Source organism: Sciurus carolinensis, chromosome 17 (assembly GCF_902686445.1).
Source record: "Sciurus carolinensis chromosome 17, mSciCar1.2, whole genome shotgun sequence".
Taxonomy (NCBI): Eukaryota; Metazoa; Chordata; class Mammalia; order Rodentia; family Sciuridae; genus Sciurus; species Sciurus carolinensis.
In genome coordinates this window covers 22,572,308-22,600,040 of record NC_062229.1, presented here as the reverse complement: position 1 = coordinate 22,600,040, position 27,733 = coordinate 22,572,308, and the positions used below count along the sequence as shown (strand labels likewise).

The 27,733-nt window shown below is 51.6% G+C and overlaps 2 protein-coding genes across 4 annotated transcripts in view; one reads left to right on the top strand and one right to left on the bottom strand.

Moving 5' to 3' along the window:
* The first annotated feature begins 939 nt into the window (after positions 1-939).
* Tmem161a (transmembrane protein 161A) lies at positions 940-14,874 on the top strand. The gene is made up of 12 exons (XM_047530206.1): positions 940-980; positions 4,301-4,404; positions 4,910-4,990; positions 5,349-5,446; positions 5,549-5,705; positions 6,579-6,730; positions 12,529-12,589; positions 12,691-12,834; positions 12,958-13,071; positions 13,207-13,381; positions 13,496-13,592; positions 13,722-14,874. Exons 1-12 carry the CDS (start codon positions 978-980, stop codon positions 13,973-13,975), a joined length of 1,440 nt encoding a protein of 479 aa, XP_047386162.1. The 5' UTR covers positions 940-977; the 3' UTR covers positions 13,976-14,874.
* Positions 14,875-19,659: 4,785 nt separating this feature from the next.
* Slc25a42 (solute carrier family 25 member 42) overlaps positions 19,660-27,733 on the bottom strand; it is a 29,147-nt gene continuing 21,073 nt past the window's right edge. For all 3 annotated transcript variants that reach the window (XM_047531771.1, XM_047531772.1, XM_047531770.1), the window contains exons 3-8: positions 27,389-27,494; positions 25,783-25,808; positions 25,102-25,268; positions 24,683-24,799; positions 23,729-23,880; positions 19,660-21,911 (exon numbers count right to left, since the gene is read on the bottom strand). In XM_047531771.1, the coding sequence (XP_047387727.1) occupies positions 21,604-21,911; positions 23,729-23,880; positions 24,683-24,799; positions 25,102-25,268; positions 25,783-25,808; positions 27,389-27,494 (876 nt within the window). In that variant the 3' untranslated portion in view covers positions 19,660-21,603. The remainder of the gene's footprint in view (positions 21,912-23,728; positions 23,881-24,682; positions 24,800-25,101; positions 25,269-25,782; positions 25,809-27,388; positions 27,495-27,733) is intronic.

Genomic DNA, 27,733 nt, shown 5'->3' with positions numbered 1-27,733 from the left:
AGACAAGGTAGTCAACTATATGGGTCTTCCTCACACAGGTATCCACTCCCACAGAAACCATCAGACACCCAGTCATATCCACAGATATGTTCTCTCAGGCAGACGTTCTCCATCATGGAAACACAGATGGCAGGACTGGGGTTGCGGCTCAGTGTTAGAGTGCTTGCCTACCATGTGTGAGGCACTGGGTTCGATTCTCAGCCACACATAAATAAATAAATAAACAAACAAATAAATATCCATTGACAACTGAAGAAGAAAAAGAAGAAGGAGGAGGAGAAGGAGGAGAAGGAGGAGGAGGAAGAAAGAAACAGCAAAACTCAGGTATGTGCACTGGAAGCCCTTTCCTCCATGCCATGAAAGAGGGACCATTAGACTCCTGAGGCTGATATTTGGTCCTTAATCCAGCTATTATGAATCTGAGTTACCTCTTGCATTTTCTATTATATGAGTCCCAAACTTCCCTCTTATGTTTCAGCCCATTTGAGATGGATGTTTTGTGGCGCACAGCTAGAGACCTGGATGAAAGAAATGAATAAGGCATTTGCTAAGTTAGAGGATTCTCAGGAATCTGAATTTAATCTGAGCACTTAAAAATCTGTTTAGTGGGAACTACAGCATATTCTAGATCAGGGGAATTCCACATTTTGAATAGCCCCTCACTGTCCCAACAGTGCATGGATGAATGAATGTTTTCACTGCAGACCTGCGATACAGGGGCAGGTGAAGAGACTGAGGTCGGCCATACTGGTGCCCCCTACAGTCTGGACTAGGACAGCGATCCCAAATCATTCAGTGTGCTAGAACTACAACTTCCGGCCTGCAACGCGAGCGATCCTCTCGGTCCTTCGTGATTTGCCGGTTTTGGACCTGCTGATTGGTTGTAGGAGCTGCTCGTTAGACAATAGTCAGGCTCTGATTGGTCTGGTTCCTGTGGAGAGCCAGAGCCTCAAGCTTGCTGTGCTCCCAGAGGCAACATGGTGAGTGCCCCTTGGCGTGGTGGGCCCTGAGCTGCTAGGTCCCGCAAAAGAGATGCAGGGAGACACCGAGGGGACAGGATCCTTTGTGGGGACTGGAGGCTCTGAGGGGTTCGATGTCGCTCTGGGGTCGTCTTATCCTCTCTGAGGGCTCGGGTCTCGCTGCGGGTCCTGGACGTCGGGGTCGGGGGTGCTGAGCACACCCCAAGCCGTGAGCTCTCTGAGCGTTCTTGCAAGCCACTGGGGGACGTTTCAGAGGCTTGGAGTCCTGCCGAGGTGTCGTGGTCCCAAGGACCCAAGCACGTTCCGAGTCCCGCCAAGGTGGTCTGGGGTCCCACTGGAATCCACTCTGGGAACCCGGATCCTTCGAGAGCGTGGGAGCTGTGCAGACGGGCTGCATCGGGGCCCCCAGTGGGTATGTCAAGGGCATGGGGAGCCCCCGAGAGGTGGGTCTGAGTGGCCTCAAGACTGGCCAGGGTCTCAAAAATCGAAGGCAGCACAGTTGGAACCCTTAGCCTCGGGAGCCTCTGGGTCCATCCCATTGAGTGTCTTTAAACTCGGCCCAGCCCCTGCAGTCCAGGTCGGTGCCAGGAGGAGGGCGAGACCCCTGCAACGCTGAGCGGAGCAACCTAGGCAGAGGGAGGGATATGGGACTGGAGGGACCCGGAGGGCGTCCTGGCCCCGCGTGGGGTATCCCTGCAGAGGGGCGCTGTGGTGAGCCTGAGGCAGAGCCTCGATGGGGGGGCGGTGGAAGTGGGGCGTGGCTCCAGGCCGGGGAGCAGGACGCTGTAGGAGGTGAAGGTAAGGGAACGAGATGGAGGGAGGTCACACTGAGTTTGGTAGTCTTGTGTTCGAGGATAGTAGATTCATGGAAGGGCTTTGAGTAGGGGAGGGACATGGACTAATGGAAGGCTCCAGAAGGTCCTTGGAGACTTCCGCAGAGAAGGGACTGCTGCGGGGCGGGGCCGTGAGAAACATCCCTGGCCAGACCTCTGAACTTAGGTGAAGGGATGCGCACCTCCTTGCCCTCTTCTCCCTTTCTTTCTATCCTAGGTGCATTAGGATGCAACATAAACCAGGGTCCCCTATAGGAGGGTGGTGGGTCAGCGATGAAGAGCCCTGGGGTCAGGAAGGGCCTGTGGTTGGGCACAGGGAGAACTGGGGAGCGAGCCAACTTTGAGAAGGGATGGTCTCCAGATGGGTCGACCCTGCTTTGCAGGCTACATAGCCGAATTGGGGAGCTGATTGCAGACCACCTAAAGCAGGGTCTGCAGGAGTGATGGGAAGGTGACAGGGTCTCTGGGAGAGGATCTGGAGGAGACATTGGTCTTTGAGCTCAGCAGAGAGGTTTGGTCTGGAGGTGCCCCTGAATATGGGTCATGCTGGGCTGGGTCTATGGATAAAACCCTGGTTTGGGGGTCACAGAGGAGTGCCACACAGAGAGAAAAGATGGCTGGGCTCCCCCAAACCCTGATGTTTGGACAGCACCTGGTGGGAGGTACTGGGGGTGCAGGAAGGAGCTGGGAAGGGGTTCTAGGAAGGGTTGGGCAGTGTAGAGGCCTGGCTCACCTCCTTTAGAACTTCCCATGGAACTGCCCACATGGTTCTTTGTGCTGGCCTGCCACATGGCACTGGGGTAGGTGGGAGGGCGAGCCATGAAGATTTGGAGACTAGGAAGATGGCACTTCCAAACTCTTCATTACCAAAAAAGATTTCTGGTCTCAGTTTATCTGTCACAGACATAGTGAAAACATCCTTCGAATTGTTTTATTTTATTTTAACTTTTGGTGCTGGGGTTGAAGTCAGGGTTTTACGCATGCTAAGCCCATGCTCTAACACTGAGCTACACCCCTAACCCACGTCAGTTATTTATTTATTTTAATTAATGCGTTTGTTTGCAGTGCTAGTGATCAAACTCAGGACATCGAACATGCTAGGCTAAGTCCGTTATTATGATGGATTCTCAGCAGTCTTTCTGAATGATTGCTAGGCCCAGTATTCTCCACACTAGAGCTTTTCCTGTTAAATTTAGCTTATTTTTTCTGAGACCATGGTGGGTAGAGAATGGAAACTAAATTTAGCTTATTTTTACCTAATCCAATGATTATTTTTAATACTCAATTAATTTTAATATTAAGGCATCTTTATTTCATTTTAGATTTTGGCTATACCAGAGTGCTAGTAGTCAGCTCTTTGGAGCACACAATTTTATATAATTACATAATTACCGATAGCAAATTAGTATTTACTGTATTCAAGAAGGAAAATGCAGCTTTAGACTAATAGGTAGATGTTTTGAATTATTGCTTAAAAGGTTGTCATTTGGAACGTGGGAAGAAAATTCCTAATTTCAAAAATTAATAAAAGCATTTTTTTTTAAAAAAAGAAAAGCATGTACGAGACCCTGTGTGTGAGGCCTTAGGTTCCTCCACCCCCTCCCTCTTTATATATATAAGATATATATATATATATATATATATATATATATATATATATATATATATATATTTCCCCCTCCCAGTACTGAGGATGAACCCAAGGGTACTGTACTACTGAGCTACATCCCCAGCCCTTTTTATTTTTAATTTATTTGGAGAGAGGGTCTCGCAAAGTTGCTGAGGCTAGCTGTCTTCCCACCTCAGCCTCCAGAGTCGCTGGGATTATAGGCATGGGCCATCGTCCCTGGCAGTATACTATAAAATATATATATGGACCCCCCCCCCCCCCCACGCATATTTATGGCACTTAAACTGGTAACTTAAACAAGCAGTAACCAGAGTGTAGATGGCTTTCCAAGAAGGCCGATTACAAAGTGAGGGAGAGGGGGCCAGGGTGCTGGGTCCACCGGGGATGGTTTAAGGTGGCAGAGGTATAGAGACGCCGTTGGTGCACAGCCGGGAACGCAGAAGGTGGGGGAGAGTTGCTGCGCGAGGTCGTGAGGAATATGTGAAGCACAATAGGAAGCACTCCATTTCCAGATGAGGAAGCGGAGACCCAGGCAGATTAATATCTGAAATTCACAGTAGAGGCGGAGGTGAGCCCTGAGCCAGTTCACCTTCTCCACCTTCCCCATGCAACCAGGACGCTAACTTGCTCACAGGGCTGGGTAGGGCCAGGCCAGGCGAAGGTGCGGGGTGGGGCCGGGGGTGGTCTGCTCTCAGCAGAAGCTCCCCAAGGTTGAATCTGGGCTCATTCCAGTCCTTTCCCCAAGATGCCACGCGAGCCAGGCCTCTTGCCTGGCTTTTCTATAAATAGCCTGCGTTCCCTGGGAGGGAGCTTGTGACCTTCTGGCAAGCGCTGTCCATTGTGTCCCCTCCCCGCAGGCGGTCCTTGGAGTGCAGCTGGTGGTGACCCTGCTCACTGCCACCCTCATGCACAGACTGGCTCCACACTGCTCCTTTGCACGCTGGTTGCTCTGCAATGGCAGGTGAGCCCCGCCCAGCTCCCAGATGTGGGAGGAGCTCGTAGGGCCGCGCCCCCTCTGAGTCCCCAAGCCCAGACTTTACATTCCACTGCGTTTTTTGAAGTGAAAGGTAACAACTTTATTGAGGTACAATGAACGGCTTTGCTGGATGCATTCTGACAGATGGAGTCACTGAGAAGCCATCGCCACACCCCAGTCTCCCAGTCCTTCCGCCTTCCTATAATCCACCCTCCTCTTTTTGTCCCTGCTTGGGTCTTTGAATCTTTCTGACAATATGGTGGAAACTAAATTATCTCCCTGGAGTTAACCTGCACATTCAGGGATGTCCAGGACCCCCAAGTTCACTGGGCCTGGATCTGTTGTAGCTGCCTCAGTCCACCCCAAACAATTTGCTGGGAGGGCCTTCCCCTAGACCACCCCCACCTGGCCCTCCAACTCCTGCACCTGGATTTGGGACTCTGCTCATCTGTCCTTGCTGGAGATTTCCTGACTGCCTGTCTGCCCTCAGTCTGTTCCGATACAAGCACCCGTCAGAGGAGGAGCTCCGGGCCCTGGCTGGGAAGCAGAAGCCTAGAGGCAGAAAGGAGCGGTGAGTGAGCCCTCCCCATGGTGCCCCAGCCCTGGTGAGTGGCTCCTGCCCATGGCTTCAGCCTGTGGGGACATAGGACCTCTCTCCCACACTTTCAGTACCACTTTGGGCACAGGTAAATCGGTGGGCCACATTGTGGGGACAGAGCCATGGTCAAGTTATCACTGAATATTTATTGACCTTTCTTGCTCTTGGCCAGTCCTGTGGGTGGGAGGTTCCCACACCCTGGTGTGCAGAGGAGACCCGAGTCAGAGGCTTCTTCCGAGTTCTGAGGGTGGCACAGTAGAGCCTCTGAGGGGTGGTGTGGGATGCCACTCTCACCTGTCCCTTGCCCCATTCCTTGTCTCCATGTCCCCAGGTGGGCCAATGGCCTTAGTGAGGATAAGCCCTTGTTGGTGCCCCGAGATGCCCCATTCCAGCTGGAGACCTGCCCGCTTACCACTGTGGATGCCCTAGGTAAGAGCCCAGTGCTGGTCCCCAAACCTCTGGCCTCATGGGTCACCCAAAGGGGCATGGGGAGGGGACTACCTGGGTGGGCTGAGCCCGTGCTCTCCACAGTGCTGCGCTTCTTCCTGGAGTACCAGTGGTTCGTGGACTTCGCCGTGTACTCGGGCGGTGTGTACCTCTTCACCGAGACCTACTACTACCTGCTGGGCCCAGCCAAGGAGACCAACATCGCCGTGTTCTGGTGCCTGCTCACTGTGGCCTTCTCCATGTATCCTTCCTCCCAGTTTCCAGGGTGGGGCAGGAAGGGGGCACGTGGGAGCAGGACCTGAGCTTCCCTGTCCTCTTAAATTGGTATGCCCATGATTGCCAGCTGTGCCATAAACATCGCCCAGATTCAGTGACATAAAGCAGCCACCTTGCACTGTGGGTTAACCCATCTTATTCCATGGGCTCTACCTGTACCCAAAGTGGTACTAGAGATATCAGGAAACCAGAGGGGGCAGCTTGCTTAAAGTTGGCTCATCCTCATCCCAGAACTTTCTACCATACTCTGTGTTAAAGCAAATCATCAGGCCAACCCCATTCTGCAAATTTTGTATGAAGCTGCACAGAGAGCAGAGCAAACTTTGGGGACCCAAATCTGAGAAAGTACAGAGGGAATATCACTCAGTGGAGGGGCTGTGGAGACAGAAACTAGTCTTGAAACCCACACTGGTTCTGAAAATCCCCCTGGGTCACTATGAGGACAGGTTGGAGACCCAGCCCTCTGAGCCTTTCCAAGGGACCTGGATGTCACCAAGAGGGATGGGTGAAAGAGGCAGGGTCACCTGGAGGGGAAAGTGCACAGCCTTTTTAAAGTTTTGTTTTTCGTGGTACTGGGGATGGAACCCAGGGCTTCCTGCATGCTAGGCAAGTGCTCTACTGAGCTGTACCCCAAAGCATGTGCTGGTCATTTCTAATTGGCTACAGGTAACTCTAATAAGTGCCCTGGCTCACACCCTGAACTGGGACCCCAGATTCCATGCCACTCTCAAGGTGGATTTGTGCAGAGCTGTCTGTGTTCTGGAGTTGGGGACCCTGGCTGCAGTGGTGGAGCAGGGGTACCAGCCCTATTCAAAGCTGCCTTAGCTCCACCCCCCAGCAAGGTGTTCCTGACCGTTACCCGATTGTACTTCAGTGCTGAGGGCGGTGGCGAGCGCTCTGTCTGCTTCACCTTCGCCTTCCTCTTCCTGATCCTGTCTATGTTGGTGCAGGTGGTCCGGGAGGAGACCCTTGAGCTGGGCCTGGAGCCAGGTGGGTATAGTCCTCAGTGTGGGGCCACGTCTCTGTCACTGGCGGAAGCTGCTCAGAGCCGGTGTTTAGCTGGCTTGCCCATCCAGCACTTAGAGGACTTCTAGGGCTGGAGCAGTCTCTGCCAGCAACTGCAGAGGTTCATGAGCCTCACAGGCTTGCTCCTGAGTCCCCATTGGACTTTGGGGACCAGAGGAGGTCCCCTTTCACTGTCTGATGGAAGCACCAGGCTATAGCCCTTCAACATGAGTACTATGTCAGGTATTCCAGTCTGTCCTCTGGCAACCTGTGTTTAATATTTACCTATTCTAATTGAATTTGGGAGAAATAGATAAAAGATATAAAATTCATAAGACACAGAATGAAAGTTACCATTCTTTATGTTTCTCCTCCCACCAGAGAGAACCTAGGATCCCAATTTTGTACTCACACAAAATAATGCCTCTACACCTTATCTTTTTAAAAAGGATAAATATTGGAGACTGTTCTTTTTTTTTTTTTTTTAAGTGGTACCAGGGATTGAACTCAGAGGCACTTAACCACTGAGCCACATCCTCAGCCCTTTTTTTTATATTTCATTTTTTTGAGATAGGATCTCACTAAGTTGCTTAGGGCCTTACTAAGTTGCTGAGGCTGGCTTTGAACTCATGATCCTCCTACCTCAGCCTCCTGAGCTGCTAGGATTACATGCATGCACCATGCCTGGCTGATGATTGATCTTTGGTGCCACATGTAATATAGGATTTTTTTTTTTTTTTTTTTTTTTTTTGTAGTACTAGGGGTGGAACCTAAAACCTTGTGTACGTTAGGCAACTTTTCCACCACTAAGCTATATCTCCAGCTCTTTTTATTTTATTTTGGGACAAGGGTTTCTTTGACCTTGAACTTCTGATCCTTCTGCCTCAGCCTCTGGAATAGCTGGGTTTAGAGGCCTGCGCCACTGCACCTGGCCTGCAGTGTAGTTTTCAATATCAGCTACAAAGTATTTTGTTTTATTGATATTCTGTGATTGCTTAATCAGGAATTTATGATAGATCTAAGTGTTTTGCTCTTACACATGGTTTTGTGCCATAGTGTTTTTGTGTCCCAAGAAAGTGCACTTGGGATTGGGGGTGTGACTTAGTGGTGAGGCACCTGTCCGGCCCGCATGAGGCCCTGGGTTCCATCCTCAGCAAACACACATACACACACAGAAGTGCATTTGGGGTTTTGATAATGTTGCAAATGCACATCACACTTCAGGAGAAGATGTAGGAACATGCCTGGTACCCCACATCCTCTCCACCCTGATTCCTTAAGTTTTTTTCATCCTGGGTGATCTGACCAGTGAAAATATATGTGAGGTTGAACATCTTTTCCTATGTTGAAGAGATACAGTAATGAGCTGCATGTAACCTTTTGGCTAATGGACCACATATATAACATTGGTTCCAGAAGATTTTATCACGTGGTAACATAGTAGCCTTCTCAGTTTGGTAAGCATATTCCTGATGTAAACCCCAGGATAGAATCATCTAATAATGCATTTCTCAGAATGTATTCCCTGCTGATAAGCTACCCATGCCCGGTTTTGAAAAGATCTCCTGAAATATGTGACATCCAGACATCCTGAGAAGGTCTGTTCAATTTCTTTTTGCCTGGATTTTTTTGTTGTGGTTTTTGTTTTTGTCTTGGAGATGCTGAGGATGGAACCCAGGGCCTGGTGCTGAACCCCCAGCCCTTGCCCAGTTTTATTTACTAGGTATTAGTCCTTTTTTTGGTTGTAGGAGTCTTTTTACTCTGTGATGGTGTCTTTGGGCACACAAAACTTTTCCATTTTCAAGAAGTCAAATCTGTCTATGTTTTCTTTTTTCTTTTGCCATGCTTGTTATGTTTTATCTAAGAAATCCTTGCAAAACCCAATTTTGTGAAGCTTTCATCAGGCTGTGTGTGTTTTTTTCTCTCTTGTTGATTTGTAGGGGTTCTTCATATATACTGGATACCGATCCTTTTTAACCTATGTTGCACATGCTTCATTGTATCAATGTGACACACGCCTGTTTCAAGGGTAGGTTAGATATTTGTTACTGGGACAAAATACCTGAGATAGTCACCTTAAGGAGAGGAGAAGGTTATTTTATTTTGGTTCATGGTTTCAGAGGTTTCAGTCCAGTAGTCATTTAGCCATTGTTGTTTTGGTCCCATGGTGAGTCAGGACATCATGGAAGAAGCACATGGTGGGTGAAAGCTGCTCATCTGGTGGTGGTCCAGAAGCAGACAGAGAATTGGGCCAGGTCCCAACATCCCCTTCAAGGTCATGCCTCCAAAGACCTAACTTCCTCACAGTAGGCCCACCTTCTAAAGGATCCACCATCTCCCAGTAGCACCGCAGGCTGGGGACCAAGCCTTTAACATATAGGCCTTTGGGGAAACTTCCAGATCCAAATCATAAGAATGAGCTACTGATAAAAGATCAAAGGGAGTTACTTAAACTATTGCCTGCCATCAGCTGTCATACATATGCCAATTTCAGAAAAGATAAAATGTGAAAAAAAATCATATCTTGGAATTGATTAAATTCCCAATTTATGGTGTGTCTACTTTCTCTATAGTGCTTCTTTTTCTCTTAAAAATATTTTTTCCCTAAAACATTTTATTTTAAAAAACTTCACTAATACAGAGAAACCAGACATGGTGGTACACACCTGTAATCTGAGGAACTCAGGAAGCTGAGGTAGGAGGATCTCAAGTTTGAGGCCAGTCTTAGGCAACTAGCAAGACCCTGTCTCAAATAAACATTCAAAAGCCTGGGAATGTGACTGAACGGTGGAGCGCCCTGGTTTCAATCCCTAGCGCTGTGGGAGGGGGGAGAATTGTATTTGTACTGAATTGTGGATCCCATTTGCTTTTCTTTTGTTCTTTCTGATTCTTCTCATTCTGTGTAGCTAGGATCTCTGTATTTTAGAGCAGTCATGGTATGCTTCTCTTCTTTTTTCTGATTTCTTAGTTGACTACTGTTTAGGTTGCTTTGTATCACTATGAAAGCATACCTGAGAGAATCAACCTAAAAGGAGGAAGGGTTTATTTTGACTCATGGTTTTGGAGTTTTTAGTTCATAGTTGGTCAGCCTATTCCTTTTGGGTGAAGTAGAACATCAGAGTGGAACCATGTGGTAGAAGAAGCGCGTACCTCATGGCAGTTGGGAAGCAAAGAGAGAGAGATCAAATGGAACCTGGGCCCCATTCTCCCCTCAAAGCACACATGACCCCATTGACCTAACTTACTTCCACCAGGCCCTCCCTCCTAAAGGATCACCACCTCCCCATAGCATCATGGAGCAGGGACCAAGCCTATAACACATGGACCTTTGGTAGACATCTAAGATCCAAACTACAGCAGCTGTCTCCTAGCTCTTAATCTGCAATATTTCAAATTTTATAGCATTTAAGGCTATAAATATTTTCCTGAGTCCCATTCTGCATCCCCCCCCCTTTGTCTTTGTCTTTTTTGTGACACTAGGGATGGAACCCACAGTATCATGCATGCTATGCAAGTGCTTAACTACCAAGTTACACCCCTGCCCACCCCTTCAGGTTTTTGGTTTTGTTTGCTTGGTTGATTTTTTGGTACTGGGGATTGAACCCAGAGCCACTACTATTAAGGTACATTCCCAGTGCTTTTTATTTTTATTTTGAGACAGAGTCTCCCTATGTTGTCAAGGGTCTTTCTAAGTTGTTGAGACTCCCACCCCTCAAGTTTTGACTTATATTTTTCATCATTTAGTTCTGGGCATTTTAGCATTTTCATTATGATTTTTTATTTAACCTATGGATTGTTACATAAATGTTTTTAAACTTTCAAACATAGACCTTTAAATTTTTCTTATTTATTCCCACCTTAATTGTATTGTGGTTACAGAAAATGAACGACTTGAAGTAGGTTCTTTTAAATTTGGTAAGATTTCGCCGATGACCTCAGTGTCATCACTTTTTGTGCTTATTCCACATGTTCTCCAAGGACATATATGCCCTTGTTCACCGTGTCTAATAAATTAAAATATTCCTTCTTATCTGTTTGACCTGTTGGTCAAAAGAGGGTCAAGATCCCTCTGGGATGGAGCTCCCTATTTCTTTATGGAGGAGTTCTGTCAGTGTGTTCTTTATTTTGAGACTAATTATGAGGTGTTTACAAGTTTGGAATTGCTAGGTCTTTCTGATAAGTCAGTCATTTTATAATGATTTATTTATCTCTTCTCTCTCTATAAAACTTTTTGGCCCAGTTTGTCTTGTATTAATATAGAATCTCCAACTTTCTTTTGATTAATATTTGCTGTATCTTTTAAATATTCCTTTTCTTCCAACCTTCCATTGACCTTATGTAAAGATGTGTTGTCCTTTAAAAAACATGTAGCTAGATATTATTTTTCCTTGCTTCCTTCCGTGTTTCCCTCCTCCCTTCATTTTCCCTTTGCTTTCTTCCTTTCCTTTTAGTCTGTCTTGTGCTGGGAATAGAACCTAGATCCTCACACATGCTAGACAAACGGTCTACATCCCCAACCTCTGTAGCTGGATATTGTCAGTGGAGTCTGACAGTCCTTATCATTTAACTTAAAACTTTAGTCTGCTTACATTTATTGTACTCACTGACATGTTTGACTTGGTTTTTACTTTCTTACTTTTTTGCTTTCTATTTATTCTTTTTCTGTTGTAGTTGACATTGGCTGTCAGCCTAATTGTTGTTCCTTTATAGGTGATCTGTCTTAACTCCCTGGCTGCTTTATGATCTCTTTGTTTTTGGTGTTCCACAGTTTCACTACAATATGTCTAGGTATGGATTTCTTTTTATTGATCTGGTTTGAAATATTTGTGTGTGTTATTCATCCTGCATATTTCTTAACCATCATCTTCCTGTAACTCCTCTATTCCTTCATTCACTCTCTTCTCTCCCTATGTGACTCTAATTTAGCTAATGCTGGACTTTCTATTCTGTCCTTTTTGCCTTTTAGTCTCTCTTCATATGTTCAATCTTCTGAATTACAATCTGATTTCTTCAGATTTATCTTCCAATGCATTAATTCCTTCTTTGGCTATTTCTAGTATACCATTTAACTACCTATGATTTCGATATTTATATCCTTTAGAAGAGCTTAATTTAGTTCTTTTGCAAATCTCTCCAGTCATCTGAAGGTAGCCTCATGGTGCCCATTTGGTAAATCCAGCTTTTATTTCCTCATTCATTTCCCACACAATTAATGGCTCTAATTTCTGAAGTCCTGGGGGTCTAAGCTTATCTTTTTTTTTTTTTTTTCCTGCTGACTCTGACTCTTTTTTACAGTGATTTGTTTTCTTGTGTGTTTGGCAATTCTCATTGCGAACTCATATTTATATATTTGCCCAATCTGCGGAAAATTTTGGTTTCTGAATTGAAAATTTTTTGGTCCAGGAGATTTTGGTTTTCTCCCATGGGAGTCCTTCGTCCTCCTTTAGATTCCTGGTGTGATCCAGGAAGCCTGGACTTAACAGCCCTACCTCCTGTCCCCAACCCAATCATAGGTATTCTTTTATTTCTTCAAAGGAGCCCTGCAGAACTGTCTTTGCAGGGCTGGGGACATAGCTCCGTGGTATAGTGCTTGCCTGGGATTGGCCCAGGGTTCAGTCCCCAACACTACAGGAAAAGAAAGTTACTCTCATGCCTGGCCCAAGGCCTGCCACCAAGGGTGCATTCTTACTCAGGGAATAAAATACAGTCTGGAAGAGGGGAGGCAGAGTGGGTTACAGACTCTGGGAATCCACTCTATCCCATCTTCTTCTTTTCTTCCCCAGGCCTGGCCAGCATGACCCAGAACCTGGAACCACTTCTGAAGAAGCAGGGCTGGGACTGGGCGTGAGTCCTTGAGATGGGGGATTGGGGCCAGGGGCAAGCTGGGAACCCATAGGCTGGTTTTGACTGGCTGTGGAGCCCCTCTGACCTGCTGTTCTCCCCAGGTTCCCTGTGGTCAAGCTGGCCATCCGCGTGGGGCTGGCTGTGGCGGGCTCCGTGCTGGGTGCCTTCCTTACCTTCCCGGGACTGCGCCTGGCCCAGACCCACCGCGATGCACTGACCATGTCCGAGGATCGGCCCATGTTGCAGTTATGTGAGGCACCTGGTGGGCAGGGTGGGGGGGGGACTAGGGGACTTAGGGAAGAGGTTGCGGGGTGCATGAAGGGATGCCCAGGCCTCACTCCCCTCTACCCTCTGCACCTGCCCCCCAGGTTACTTCTTCATACTAGCTTCCTGTCTCCCCTCTTCATCCTGTGGCTCTGGACGAAGCCCATTGCTCGTGACTTCCTGCACCAGGCACCCATTGGGGGAAAACCCTTCTCCCTGTGCGTATGGGGTGGGACTGGGAGAGAGGCAGCTGGAGGACCCCTCTGAGGCCCAGGGAGGAGCAGGGGGAGGTGTGGGGGCGTGGGGAGTTGCCTCATTAGGCCCCTCTCTAGCCTTTACCACGCTCTCTGCAGGCTGTCAGACTCGGCCTTTGACTCGCTGCGTCTCTGGGTGCTGGTGGCGCTGTGCCTGCTGAGGCTGGCCGTGACCCGGCCCCACCTGCAGGCCTACCTGTGCCTGGCCAAGGCCCGCGTGGAGCAGCTGCGGAGAGAGGCCGGCCGGATTGAGGCCCGTGAGATCCAGCGGCGGGTACGGAGGCCCCAGGCAGGGAGGAAACCTGAGGTTCTGGGTTCCTTGGGGGTGGGGTCACCCTGAACAGGAAAGGCCCCCCTACTGCAGTCACTTCCTCTACCCGCCCTCCAGGTGGTCCGGGTCTACTGCTATGTGACCGTGGTGAGCTTGCAGTACCTGACGCCGCTCATCCTCACCCTCAACTGCACGCTGCTGCTCAAGTCCCTGGGTGAGAGTCACTGGGTGGGGCAGGGGCGGGGCCTGGGCAGGGCAGGCCTGCTGATTGGTGAGGGCGGAGCCTCACCACCCCTTTCTCCACCAGTCACTCCTCCGTCCTCTCCGCCACCTTCTTTCACAGGTGGCTATTCTTGGGGCCTGAGTCCAGTCCCCACACTGTCCCTCGCCCGGACCTCAGCCGGCACTGACCCTGTCAACCCCGGGGAAGACGAGGCCCAGCAGACTGCGGCCCGGATCGCGGGCGCCCTGGGCGGGCTGCTCACGCCGCTCTTCCTCCGCGGCATCCTGACCTACCTAATCTGGTGGACCGCCGCCTGCCAGCTGCTCTCCAGTCTCTTCGGCCTCTACTTTCACCAGCAGCTGGCGGGCTCCTAGCCTCCCACAGACTTCCCTGGACCTCTGAAGTTTGGTCCGGGGCCAACCAGACATGGCCTGCCCCTCCGTGTGTGCCTCAGTGTCCCCAGCTGCAAGGTGCAACTGGGACTCCCCACAATCTCTGCAGTGCCTGGGCTGTGGCCCCCTGTGAACCCTTGAAAACTGGCTCTCCAGGGTCCTGGAGCAGGAGTGTCGGAACCCATTGTCCCCAAGTGTGTGTGTGTGTGTGTGTGTGTGTGTGTGTACACGCACATACAGGTTTGAATGGTGGGTTGCTCTTCTGAATAAATAAAGGAGCAAACCACTCTGTACCAACAGGACACATGGCTGGTGGGCTGGCTGTGCAGGGTGATGGCTTCCTGTGAGGCCGCATGGCACCCATCTGGGTAGGTGGGTGGGGTCAGGCAGGAGGAAGAGCAGGGGGGGCTGAGCAGCGAAAGCCGGAGGGGAGGGCAAGTGGTGCTGTGTCCAGAGAAGCTCCCAAGGCAGGCCGAGGAAGGTCAGGGAAGGACCAGAGAGCTGGGCCACAGCTCAGTGCCAGGCCCTGGGTTCCATCCCAGCACTGCAAGGAGAGAGCTGGAGAAAGTCACAGCCACAAGGAAGCTGGCCTGGAAGGGGAGGAGGAGGAAGGGGCAGGAGAGAAAGGAGGGGGAAGGAAGGGGAGGGAGGAGGTGCTGCTGCTGCCTTCCACCCGTACCCAGTGGCTGCTGTCATATGAAGGTTGCCCATAGGCAGGCAGGCAGGGATGTTGTACGGTCATGGTGACCCAGGGGAAGGACATGGGGCCATCCTGTGGCTTTGAGGCAGGAACTTGGGGTGTGTGTACCTGTGTATTATAACACGTGTGTTACAAAGCCTTTCTGTATATGTAAAAAGTATTTTAGGAATAAAACAGACAAGTCCACCATTTCCTTCTCCAGAGTGACCTAGCGATCGGCTAGTGATCCCCAGGGCCTAGTGATCGGCTCTTCCTGTGGGGCCCTAGGGGCTCTGCCAACGTGCCAAGCGCACCTTCCTCAGGGCCCTGCGGAACATTCCTGCGTTGGGGCCACCTGCTTGTTCACAGCCTCCAGGCTTCAGGACTTGCTCCAGGACTGTCACTTGAAGGGAGAAACCACTCCCTCCTCAGCTTGTTCCACTGACTTGCCATCAAAAGGAAGCACCATCATGCCACTTGGGAAAGTGACATCATCACCAGGGATCCCTGGGAGGTGCTGAGCGGTGCTGAACAGGACTTGAGAGGAGCAGGGAACACTGTCCTTGTCGTCCAAAATCTGATGATATGATACTGGAAAAGTTTCAGATTTTGTGATTAGGCAGGCCCGCCCACTACACATCTATGCAGATGCCCCCAAATCCCAAAGATTCTGAGATGGGAAACATTTCTGTATGGAGCATTTTGGAGAAGGGAAGCTGCGTGTGGGGTTGGGCCGAGGAGGAGCAGGGACCGTGTGGAACTTGAGTGCATCTTCCTCTCCTCCCAGGCCTGGTGTTCAGGCTGTGGGTACAGAATGACCGAGACAGGGAGGGAGGAAGAACCAGGAGCGGATGTGCCACCTGGCTGCAGATCACCCAAGATGGAGATTTAAACAGCAGAGTTCCAGATCACATCTCCCCATCAGCAAAAATGAGAATCCGGATGCCAAGATGTGTAAGCCAGTGGGTCACATAAGCCCTGATCACTTCCCGTGGGTGCCTGTGTGAATCCCACCACCCTGGAGAGGTGACGCCATGGCAGCAGGTCTGTGGAGGGACACATCCCAGGGAGAATCACACCTATGCGTACAGGAGGTAGGACCAAGAGCGCATTGTTTTCCTCCCTCCCTTCTGTTTTCTCCTCTCTTTGCAGGGCTGGGGTGCAGCCCAGGGTCTAGCACATGCTCAGCACGCCCCACCACCTGGTGCCCCCAGCAGTGGAGCCAAGGGGGGTTATTCTGATGGCAAAAAGTTAGTGTCACCAAACACCCAGCTTTAGGAAGTGAGTAAATAAACTGGAAATTTATATAGCTAGTAACAAGAACAACTAGTAACAAGGTAGAAGGAAAGAGTTCTAAGATAAACTGGGTGAAACCAACCAACCAGGTAGTACTGGTTTTTCTAGTACTAGGGATTGAACCCAGGGGCTCTTAACCACCTCCCCAACCCTTTTTTGTATTTTATTTTGGGACAGGGTCTCACTGAGTTGCTTAGCGCCTTGCTAAATTGCTGAGGCTGGCTCTAAACTTGTGATCCTCCTGCCTCAGCCTCCCAAGCTGCTGCGATTACAAGCGTGCACCACCATGCCCAGTGTTAAATTGAGAGAACTTTTTTTTTTCTGCTTATGGATTATTGACGATCAAAAGGGTTGGTGAGGGTGTGTGTTATAAATGCATTTGGCCTCTCTGCAGGAATACATGGCGTTCCTGTTCCTCTTTGGATAAATCCCCCAAAAGATGACCCTGACAGGAGGACTCAGGGCTTGTAGTTTACTCAGGAGGTGATTCCAGGAAGCCCCCTGGGCCATGGGAATGTGAGACTGGGAGGGAAGTTTCTCTGCAGGGGGTGCCAATGAGCAGGTGACACTGGGCAACTAGGGCTCGGTCCTCCTGGACCTCAGCAGGACAGTGTAGGGCACACATCTCAGTGGTCCCACCCCAGAGGGTTGCTCCAGGGCACTGAGTTGTGTTCCTGCGTGGAGGCCCCTAGGCTGGGTGGGCATTGTGTGCAGCCCAGAGCATTTAGTGGGAACCATGCGTGTTGAGCTTGGGGTGGGACACAGCAGTGTCAGCTCCGTTGTTGACATAATTCTTCATCTCTGACTCAACCATTTCATTCCTCAAAACATGCCACAGACAGTTGGCCATGAACACAAAGAGGCAAATACCAGGACAGGTGTTTCAGAAAGCGGCCAGGCAACCAGTAATAGAAAACTGAACTCTGCCCTACATAAAGAGATCAAGTGATTCGTGTTGCTGGAAGCTGAGAGGCAGCTGAACTTCAGGTAGAGCTGGGTCCAGCGGCTCAGACAATGTCACCAAAATACCACTTTTCTCCTCAGCTTTCTGCTCCATTTTCTGCAGTGTCCACTTCACCCTGGGGATAATTCCTGACTCATTGTTGCAAAGCAGTTTCAACAACCACCCTGGGGTTTCTTCCTGCAGGTCCATCAAGAGAGAGGGAGGTGGAGAGAGGAGGCAGGAGGGAGGAAAAGAGAAAGAGAAAGAGAAAGGGTGCTTCCTGAAGCTCTTCATGGTAGTGGTCAGCAAACATCCTCTCCAGCATCAGTACCCTTGACAGGGTATGAGCCCACCTCTATGCCAGAGTGGCAAGGGACTGATACCCTAAGGCTGGTGTATGAGGTTGAACTCTGGCCAGCAGTTGGGGGTCCATAAGTATGGGGCAGTGCCTGGCTGGTGTCACATACCTGTATCCCAGTGACTGGGGAGGCTGAAGCCGGAGGATTGCAAGTTTGAGGCCAGCCTAGGCAAATTAGTGAGGCCCTAACAACTTAGTGAGACCCTGGGTATGTAGCTCAGTGGCAAAGTAACCATGGGTTCAAGCCCCAGTACCAAAATTAAAAGATAAATAGAGTGAGGGGGTAGTGAGCTCAGTAGCCTCCACCCAGTCACTACTGCCTTGTGGTGGCACAGCTCACCATCAACATACTGTCCATCCTTAAACCTAAACTCTGGAGACTGAGGGGTCTCCAAAGTAAAAGGGTTTATTGAGCAGTTAGATGTTAGAAAAAAGGACCAGGTCCTGGGACAAGTTCCCCAGATTTCCAGTAGCAAAGTCAGATAGCAATTGGTGAAAAAATATTATACTCCCTATTGTAAAAGTGTTTTTAGAAAAAAACACTCAGGGAAGGAGAGCACAGGTTGTTTACATAGATCCTACATTGGCTTAGATGAGAGAGGAGGAATAATAAGTGTGCAAAGATTTGGGCAGGAGGTAATTAGTAATCCTGTTACTGTAACAAAATACTTGAGGCATTCAACTTAAAAAGAAGAAAGGTTTGGATGAGGTGTAGCTCAGTGGTAAAGTGCTTGCCTAGCATAAGCAAAACCCTGGGTTCCATCTCCAGCATCACAAAAGAAAAAAATAAAAAGGGAAGGGTGTATTTTGGTTCACAATTTCAGAGATTTCTGGTCACAGTTCTTTGGTCCTGTTGCTATTGGGGCTGTGGTGAGATAGCATGCCATGGCAAGGAGTGTATGGTGGAGCAAATTTCTCACCTCCAGGCAACCAGGAAGCAAAGAGAGGACGAGGAAGGGGCTGGGGTCCCAACTCCCTCTTCATGCCTTGTCTCCATCTCCAATAACTCAAAGATTCCCCTCTAGGCCCCGCCTCCTAAAGATTCCACCACCCCCCAGCTGGGATCATGGGCTGGGACTGAGCCTTTAACACACGGGCCTTTGGGGCACATCTCTCCAAACCACAGCGGTGGTCCCTGTGGAGATGGACTGTGGCTCCTGGGTTGGTTGGGGTTTTAAGTAGCGCGGGGTAGCAACGCCGTGGGTCCCGATGGAGTCCGGGTTCGGTTTGAACATACATTGAGGAACGTGAGCTGTTCTTCTGCTGTGTTTAGTTCTCTTGATTAATCAGCCTGCTCACAAGTTCAGGCTTGGTCTCCCGTTGGGCAGTATTGGCAGGTGTGGAGTCTTTAGGGGGCTGAGCGAGTGGGTGGTCTTGCCCTTGAAAGGGATTGTGGGAACGTCCCTTCTCCTTCTTCTAGGCCCCACGGTGAGTGGCATTGCTCTGCCACGTGGTTCTAACTCAGATGTGCCACCACCGGCCCAAGTCCACCTGGCTGACTGCTCATGAGCCAGAATCTCTAAAATCATGAGCCAAAACAGACCTTCTCTCTTAATTAGCTGATTTATCTCACGTATTTGTTACAGTGACAGAGAGCTGCCTGACACAGCCCTCAGGGGAGCACTGCACGACAGCTGAAGAGCTGATGGGCATGGGGGGAGGAGCAGGGGGCGCAGCCTGGGGCACTCGCTCCCACCCGCCCCACCTGCTCCCCCGTCTTCTCTTGGGCAGGTGGAGACCCAGTTTCTGGCCTCAGATGCATGTGCCCTGTGAGTGGCTGTGGCTGAGGGGCTGGAGGCAAAGGGAGCACTTGTTGCAGCGAGACCCCCTGGTGGCCTGGTGGCTCCACCCCTGCACACTGCTACCCTCAGACCTGAGGCCTCTGCTGACCCTGGGCCACAGGTCAGGGACAGGGGATTTTAGTCAGGCCTGTGGACTGTGAGGCCGTCCTGACATGCTGGGTGGCCATGTGCATCCTGAGAGGGACAGTGTGTATGCACAGATCTGGGAGGAGACCTGAGAAACTGGTCACAGAGAACGTCCTCAGAGAGAGCCACGGGCTGACCTGCTTTTCACCGCAAACCCTCTTGTATTGTTGGTGTTTTCTGGAAAATCATAGTGAGGTACTCACAATTCAAACAACAACCAGTAAGTAGCGAGAGTTTATTCAGGACTCTTATTCGAAAACTTGTCAAGGGCTGGGGATGTGGCTCGGCGACAGAGCCCTTGTGCAGGATGCGCAAGGCCCAGGGCTCCATCCCCCCAGCACTGCAAAAACAAAACAGAAAACCCCCGAAACAAAAAACTTGTCAAAATAGCTTCGGCCTCATCTGGGGCTCATTGCAGGGACAGGGAAGCCAGGGCCAAAGAGGAAGAAGAGGAGACAGGAGCAGGAGAAGAAGTCATGTACATTTTTATTAAATATACTCTCTTGGCACAAATCTTTAAAATATATAAACATTATATATAAACAAAGTGTCTTCATGGCATCAAAATATAACTCCAGACCAGGACCAGCAAGCGGCAGGGGGCTGACCTCAGAGGTTCCATCACCTGGCTGGCTGCATACAGGGGTAGGAGCCACCAGGACGTGGCACACCAGGGCCAGCAGAACCTGGGGGACTCTTCTGGCCCTGGTATCTCCTTTCCGGTCTGTGGCCCAAAGGCATGCACTGCCCAATTATCCACTTAGTGTCACCTGCTTGGGGTGGGACCCCAGCCTCTGCACTGTCCTTTGCCCAGGACCTTGCCCCCCATCTCCCCGTGAGGCGGCTGGGCCTCTCCTGCCCAGTCTGGGGGCTGGACAAGGTTGGGAAGTGGGTGAGACGGTTGTTTAAGAGGACAGTCCCTCAAGGCCATCGAGAGCTACCTGGGCCTCTGAAGATGAGCCTAGAGATGTGGTGCAGGCGGCTGGTGACACGTGCAGGGAAGGCCAGGGAGGGGTCTTCACAGTCAGGGACACAGGCAGAAATAACAGAGAGGACAGGAGGGAGGGAAGGAACAGAAGTCCCAGCTGCAAAAGCATGTGGGACAAACAGCCCTGCTCAGATCCTGCGCAGGAGGCGCCGCTGAGCCGGCTGTGAGAGCCAACTTCACAGTCACCCTCAAGGGGACCCGATCACACCAGATGGGGATTTGATGTGAATACTCAGGGATGAACAGATCAGACACCCAAACCAACCCCCCCAAAAATCAAAAAACCCCGTACATTATTAGGAAAGGGCTGTTTCTGAGGCTCTGTGATCCTTGAGGGCCCCAGGGCACTGTTCCATGAGACCAGCTGGCATGGGCTCCCCGGGGTGTGCGCACTTCCATGCTTCCCACCCCCACAGTCACAGGGGCTCCCACCCCAGGAGCACCCGGGCCACCAGACACCTCTGTGCTCTTCATGGAAATCAAACCACCCTTCATGCGCCATAATTGCTGCCATTTCTGGCCAAGCGCCTGTTCAAGTAGAGCTAGGGATTGCTGATGTCACAGCTGGGCAGAGGGTGGGGGCCTAACCTGGCCTCCAAAGGGGTGGCTGGTGTGGCAGGAGCTTCCGGGCCTAGAGGAGATGGCCAGAGTGCTGTTTTCATCAGATACTGCCAGGCTGGGGGTCAGACCCAAACCTGAGATGGCCTGTGCCAACTCCTGCAGTGTGGGAGCCCTCTTGGGAAGGTGACACACTAAGTAGGCAACAACAGTAAGAAAGACCTGCTCGTCAGCCCCACAATGACCTTGGAGTCTAAGAGGGACATGATGCTCTGAGGCAAGGCTGTGGAGACAGAGAATTGTCACCTGGGAAACAATGAAGGCGGCAGTGTGGGGTGGAGGTCGGGGTAAGGGGCTGCATTTGTAGCCACAGTTGAGCACGAGGCTTGTCCCTTCCTGAACAGGGTCTGGCTGCCAGGAAAGGCCCCTGCTCATTCCGGAGGCCAGGCACGCACACAGAGCTAGAGCAACAAAGGGCAGGCTCTGAGCTAGTGTGGACAGGTGTCACTAGAATAAGCAGCATGTCAGACGACACACAGCGCCAGGAGGCGGAGTCGGCCACCCTCCACTTGGGGCATTTTGGGCAACACCTTCAGAGACAGCGCCAGCCTCTGGGGAAGAGGGGAGGGGACAGCGGGAGCCCCTGTCCATCGCCCCAACATTGCACTTCAAGGGCCTGCCCGCTTTGCTCTTGGACCTGTGGGCGCCCAGCCCAGGTCCCCCAGGCCTGCTGCCTGTTCCACAAAGCGCCACATCGTGGCTCGTCAGGTAGAACCAAGCGCACCTTTCTTCCGTGGGCTCAGAACACCAGAGGGGGCCACTGGTCCACCATCCGAAGAACAGCTGCCCCATAGGGTCCCCTAGCTCTGCAGGCGCCGCAGCAGGATCTGCATGAGGTCGAAGGTGGTGAAGCTGATGCCCACCGCGATGGGGCCCTTGAGCCAGTTCATGCTCAGGCCCTTGTAGAGGCCACGCACGGCGCCCTCCTCCCGCACGATGGTGCGCAGCGTGCTCATGATAGAGCCGTGCTGGTGTCCGGTGACACCTGCAGTCTGCATGCGGCGTCGCACCACGTCCAGCGGGTACGAGGCCGACTGCCCGATGAGACCCGCGCAGGCCCCGAAGACCATGCGCTCGAAGGGGTAGGGCTGCCGGCGGCCGCTGTACTCTGCGGGGCAAGGGTGGGAGGGGACGTCAGGGAGCCAGGGCACCGCGAGGGGGAGGCGCCTGCGCACATCCGAGCACCGCAGGCCCCACTCTCTCGCTCCCTGACCACCCGTTCACCTCTCTTCTATTTTTGTGTCGCTGGGGATGGAACCCAGGGCCTTGCACGTGCGAGGCAAGTGCTCTGCCACTGAGCTGCACCCGCGGCCCCTACTCCTTTTTGAAATTAAAACAGAAAAGGTTGTAAAGAATAGAAAAAATAGTTTCTTAAAAGACAGAAGAGCACAAAGAATCATATAAGCAAGTCCTAACACCCAGAAGGAGTCTCTGCTCAGTGCCTACTAGCAAAGAAAGAAAATGTCACCAGATGAGTCTCTCTTGGCCATCCAACCCTGCCCACAATGCAGAAATCTACACTGCAGAGCATGGAAGAGATTGTGACTACACCCAGCAGCGTCCTGTGGGTCTAAACAAGATGGAGGGGAGGAAGGAACAGCAACCAATTGATAAGGTTTTTAAAATATCAGAAGTCCTGTCCAGTGTGGTGGCACAAGCCTGTAATCCCAGCCACTGGAGTCTGAGGCAGGAGGATTGAAAGTTTGAGGCCAGCCTCAGTAACTTAGCAAGGCCCTACACAACTTAGTGAGATCCTGTCTCAAAATTTAAAAAATAAAACAAAAAGGGCTGGGGATGTGGCTCAGTGGTTAAGCACCTCTGAATTTAATCCCTAGTACCCCAAAACAAAACAAAACAAAACAAAACTTGATCTGTATTTCCAGACCAGGGTTGGTCATGGGCAATTAAAACTGTGGAAAGTAAAACCACAAATTCAACTAACTTTAGATTGAAAACATGTGAAACTGAACATGTACAGACTTTGTCCTTATTCCCTAAACCATCCAGTATAACTATGTACATAGCATTTATGCTGTATTGTTTTTTAAGTCACCTAGAGATGATTTAAATGCTACAGGAGGATATGTAGAGTCTATATAAACACTACACCATCTTCTATAAAGGACTGGGATGTTGGTGTCTATGGAAAATCCTGCAATCATGTCCCACAGATTCCAAGGGACCACTGTATTCCCAAAGCACTGTATTTTCTCAATCTTGAGGGATATAGGCCATGCTTTTATTTTTGGCACCAGGGATTGAGCCCAGGAGTGCTTAACCACTGAGCCACATCCCCAGCTTATTTTTTATATTTTATTTTGAGACAGGGTGTTACAAAGTTGCTGCTGCTGGCTTTGAACTTGTGATCCTCCTGCCTCAGCCTCCCTAGCCACTGGGATTACAGGTGGGCCATACTCTTAATGGGAGGCCAGGGAGGAAGAAGAGCAGAGGTGGGAGAACTGTCTCCATTTTGCCTGAAATGTTTAGTTCCTTTAACAAAAAATATCTGGGACAAATAAGGCAAAACGTGCCCATGGCTTGCCCTGGGCAGCGGGTATGAGTGCTGTTATATTAGTCTCTATACTTTTCTGTATTTTAGATTTTCCTACAATTACCAAAACGAGAGAGGACACTTCCCCTCCATCTTGGTTGTGCTCATTCACTTTGTGCCTGAGAAGTGGCTGCCAGCACTGTGGATGACAGCCTGGCCTTGGAAAGTTGCTGGCTCTTCACATGAGGCATTAAGGGTTGCTGACCTGGTTCCTCAACCTGGATGATGTAGTGTGTCTCCTCCTGATTTGGGCTCTGGACTCCCTGGCTGCCCCAGGCAGAGGGCCCTTGGCTTCTCCATCCTCTGGCCCTGGCTAAGGTGCTGTCCCTAGATCACTTCCTGAATGCCGCCTGACTCCCTCCGGCTCTCCTTACCTCTGTGCAGGCTCTTGAGAGTCTCATAGGTGAAGAAACTCAGCCCGGCGTAGGGAATGACCCCCAGCACAGTAGGTGTGAATCCGTGGTATAGGGTCTTCAGCCCCTCTTCTCGGGAGATGCGGATGAAGACGTGAAAGATGTTGCTGTACCTGCGAGGACAATGTGGCGGAGCACCTCAGGGGCAAGGGGCAGCTGCTGGCCTCAACATACTAATTCCTGGCTCTTCCCATGAGTATCTGGGCCTGGGTCAAGATGTTCATGTTTTCCTTCTTTCTTCTTCTTTTTGGTACTGGAGATTGAACCTAGGGGCCTTTACCACTGAGCCACATCCCCCACACTCTTTATTTTTTATTTTGAGACAGTGTCTCACTAAGTTGCAGAGACTGTCCTTGAACTTCTATCCTCCTGCCTCGGCCTTCTGAGCGGCTGGGATCACAGGCGCGGACCACGGCCCCGCTTGCCCTTATCTTCTGTTCTTAGGCATTTGTCAGTATCTGTGCCCAACTCAGAAGGAAGACTTTTGGTTTGACCCAAGCAGAAACTGATGTCCAGGCTGCCTTTCCGGGACTACAGTCCTGCCCTGTGGTACCGGGTGGGTTCAGGGTGGTGGATTTTCCCCCCAGTACTGGGGATTGATCCCAGGGGTGCTCTGCCACTGAGTCACAACTCCAGCCCCCAACCCTTTTTTTTGAGACAGGGTCTGGCTAAATTGTCCAGGCTCGTCTCTAACTTGCAATCCTCCTGCCTCAGCCTTCTAAGTCACTGGAGTTATAGGTGTGCACCCCCACGCCTGGCCAGGATGACGGATTGTCAATGCAGCATCCTCCGTAGCTGAACAGAGGCCCAGACCTACAGTCCAGGGGCTGAAGGAGGGATTCGGACGTGGGAGTCCCATTCGACATAGTAGCACTACCCCCAGGTTGGTGACAGGGTTACCCTTGCAGGACTCACATTTCCTTGGGAGTCACGGCCATCCTTGCTCTGACCAGGTCCAGGGGGTAGGTGAGGGAAGCAGCGGTAGTTCCAGCCAGAGCACCAGCCAGGAGGCGAGGCCAAGGGGGCAGAGCCCTGGGGACAGGGAGGTAACACCCAGAGGGGGCTGTCAATGCATAGAGGCCTGGGGGCGAGGGGAGAAAGTGAGGGGGAGGAGGGAGGAAGACAAGGCCCAGTTTATGGGGTCTTTTGAGTGCGCTGGGTTTTGAGATCTGCACTGCGGATTCCTCTGTCCCCTTCTATGAATGAATGCATATGCATCTTCCCTAAGGCTCTGGGGGGACACGGTGGCTCACCCCTGGGTTCTGACTGGAAGGGGTACTTTAGGAACCAAGCAAAGGAAGGGCGACTCCCCAGGGGCCGGCAGGGGGCCTCACTCTCCGCGGAAGCCGTAGTAGCGGCCCAGGATGCGCTTGTACTCCTCGTGCGCGCTGAACTGGATGGCGGCGTAGGGCACCACGCGTACCATGGTGGCCGAGTTCCCGCGCCACAGGCTGAGGAAGCCCTCGTTGAGGTAGGTGAAGTAGAGGAGACGGAAGGCCTCCTAGGAGAAAAGGGAGAGAGGTCAGCAGCGTCCCTCGGCCTCCTCTCGCACCTGCTTGGCAGGTAGACAGGCCCTAGGTGCGGAGGCTGGGGCGGGGCTTCCCCATCCCGGGAGAACTTCCCAACTCCCTTCCTTCCTCTCCGCCTCCCACGTCTGAGTTCACCGGGCAGAAAAAACCTTCTTTATCTAGAAGGTAAATGTGCGTCCGACAATGAATCACACGAAGAGCGGGAGGGCTGGATATGTCAGCCCTGACCCCGCCACCCAAGAACATGCTCGGGCCTCTCCTTAAGTCCCAGGGTGGGAGGACAGGGGCGCTGGCTCATTCTCGGAGCCTTCAGGGAGAGGCCTGCCCTGGGCAGAGCAGAAGCTGGCCTGGGGAGGAACAGGGCAGGGAACCAAAGGGAAAAAAAGCCCCTTGAAAAAGCAGCCCTCCCAGACCACCCCCAACTCCCCGCCAGCCCAGCAGGGCCCCGGTCCCCACCCCTGAGCCATCCGGGACCTAGCGGCTCACCTTGGCAGAGAATCTTTTTGAAGACACTGGAAAAAAACAAAAGCACAAGAGAGACTATGAGACGTGAAGGGCGGAAGCCCAGTCCGGAACCTTCCCTCAGGACCAGGGTCTGGTCAGAGCAGGGAAGGGCTGTCAGCCCCTGAGAGCGTTTCTCCCTGGCCTCCCCTAGCAGGGTCCCCCTTCTTTCTCCTTCACTCCAAGGCTTGTCCCCAGGCAGGGAAGTAGAGCCAGCGCCCAACACCCCTGTACAGTGAGGGTCTTGGGCGGGGGTGTGTGAAGATAACCCTGGACTCAGCACCTGACCCTGGACTTCAGTTCATCCAGCCCCCTGAGTGGAAGGCATCAGCTATCAGTCCTGACGGCCTCAGCCCAGCAGAGCAAGGCCTGGGGTCCTGTGTGGCATTTGCCATCTTCTTGTGCCCCCCTACTGCCCCAATATGAGTGCCCCTGACCCACCTCTCTCCTGGCCCCATGGCTGCCTGACTGGCTTCCAACTCAATGGTGCTTGTGGCCACTGGGGTTGTGGGGATCCTGGAGCTATGGCAAGCCATGAGAACTTCTGGGAAAGATGAAGAAATACAGGACTCAAGGGTCACCAGGGGCCCCTGGTATGACCTGGCAGCTTCCCTTCCCTCGTCTCCTGCTCCCGGTACCTCTCACCTGTGCAAGGTGTGTGCAGGCCTCCTGATCTCAGAATGTCACCCAAGGTCCCAGCAGGGGAGCTGACGGGGCTACACCTTGACTGTGGGCCTGCCCCTCCCTCATGTCATTCCCTCAGTCCTCATGCCAGCCGAGGAGGCTGACGTCAATGTCCCCATTTTCAGATGAGGAGACTGAGGCCCAGTGAGGCTGGGGGGCCAGTTCAAGGCGGTGGGGAAGGCCCGGCTCCATCTGCAGCCGGCTCTCCCGTCCACGGAGGAGCCCCGTGTGTCACGCTGCTGCCTGGCCCTGGGCAGGAACTAAACATTCACGGAGGGACAGGCCTTATCCTCAGAGGACCCTGTGACTGTTTAGCTCCAATGAGGGAGGGGGATGGTTTCTGTTCTGGGTTGAACTGTATCACCGCAAAAGTTATTTCCACCTCCTACAGCCAGTCTCTGTCAAGGTGACCTTATTGGGAAACACAATCTTTACGAATGTGATGGCGGTTAGGTGAGGTTGTACTGATGAGGGTGGCCCTAAATCCAATGACTGATGTCCTCATAAGAAGAGAAAGCAGATATAGTGACACAGAGAGACGGACTTGTGAAGACGGAGGCAGAGACTGGAGGGCCATGGCCACAAGCTAAGGGACGCCTGGAACCCCCAGAGGCTGGAAGAGGCAAGAGGGATCTTCCCCGGAGCTTCTAGAGGGAGCACAGACCTGTCAATATCTTGATTTCAGACTTCCGGCCTCCGAGGCTGTGAGAGAATCAATTTCTCTTATTTTAAGCCACCGTGAGTGGTCCTTTGTAATGCAGCCCCAAGAAACAAATGTGATTTCTAAATGGATTTTAAAGAGGCCTTTTTTCAAAACCATTTGAAGTCGTTTGAGGGGCAGTGAAGGAAGAAGGGAAGATGGTCACCTGGCAGCTCCATCTCACACGGACAGATGGACAAGCATTACCTTGGAAGATGATTTTGGTTCGGTCCAGGGGAGCTACTGCAGTCTTGGCGAGAGCACCAGCCAGGGCGCCGGAGAGCAGGGAGCTGAGCACTTGCCTGTGGTCTCTCTGCGACAGAACACACGATCAAGGTCAGCGATCAAGGTCAGCAGAGAGCAGGCAGGTGTAGGGTCAGCTTGGCAGGGGACCTTGCCCCAGGGACGTGCCTTCCTTCCACCCCGTCCAGGTCTTCAGATGCACAGCATCCTGAGTGTGGAGGCCCTGCTCCGCCCTGGGCTTGGTGAGGCTGGGCCAAGGTGGTGGGTCCAGGCTACATGTGACATAGCGAAAGCCTCCCAGGGTGACAG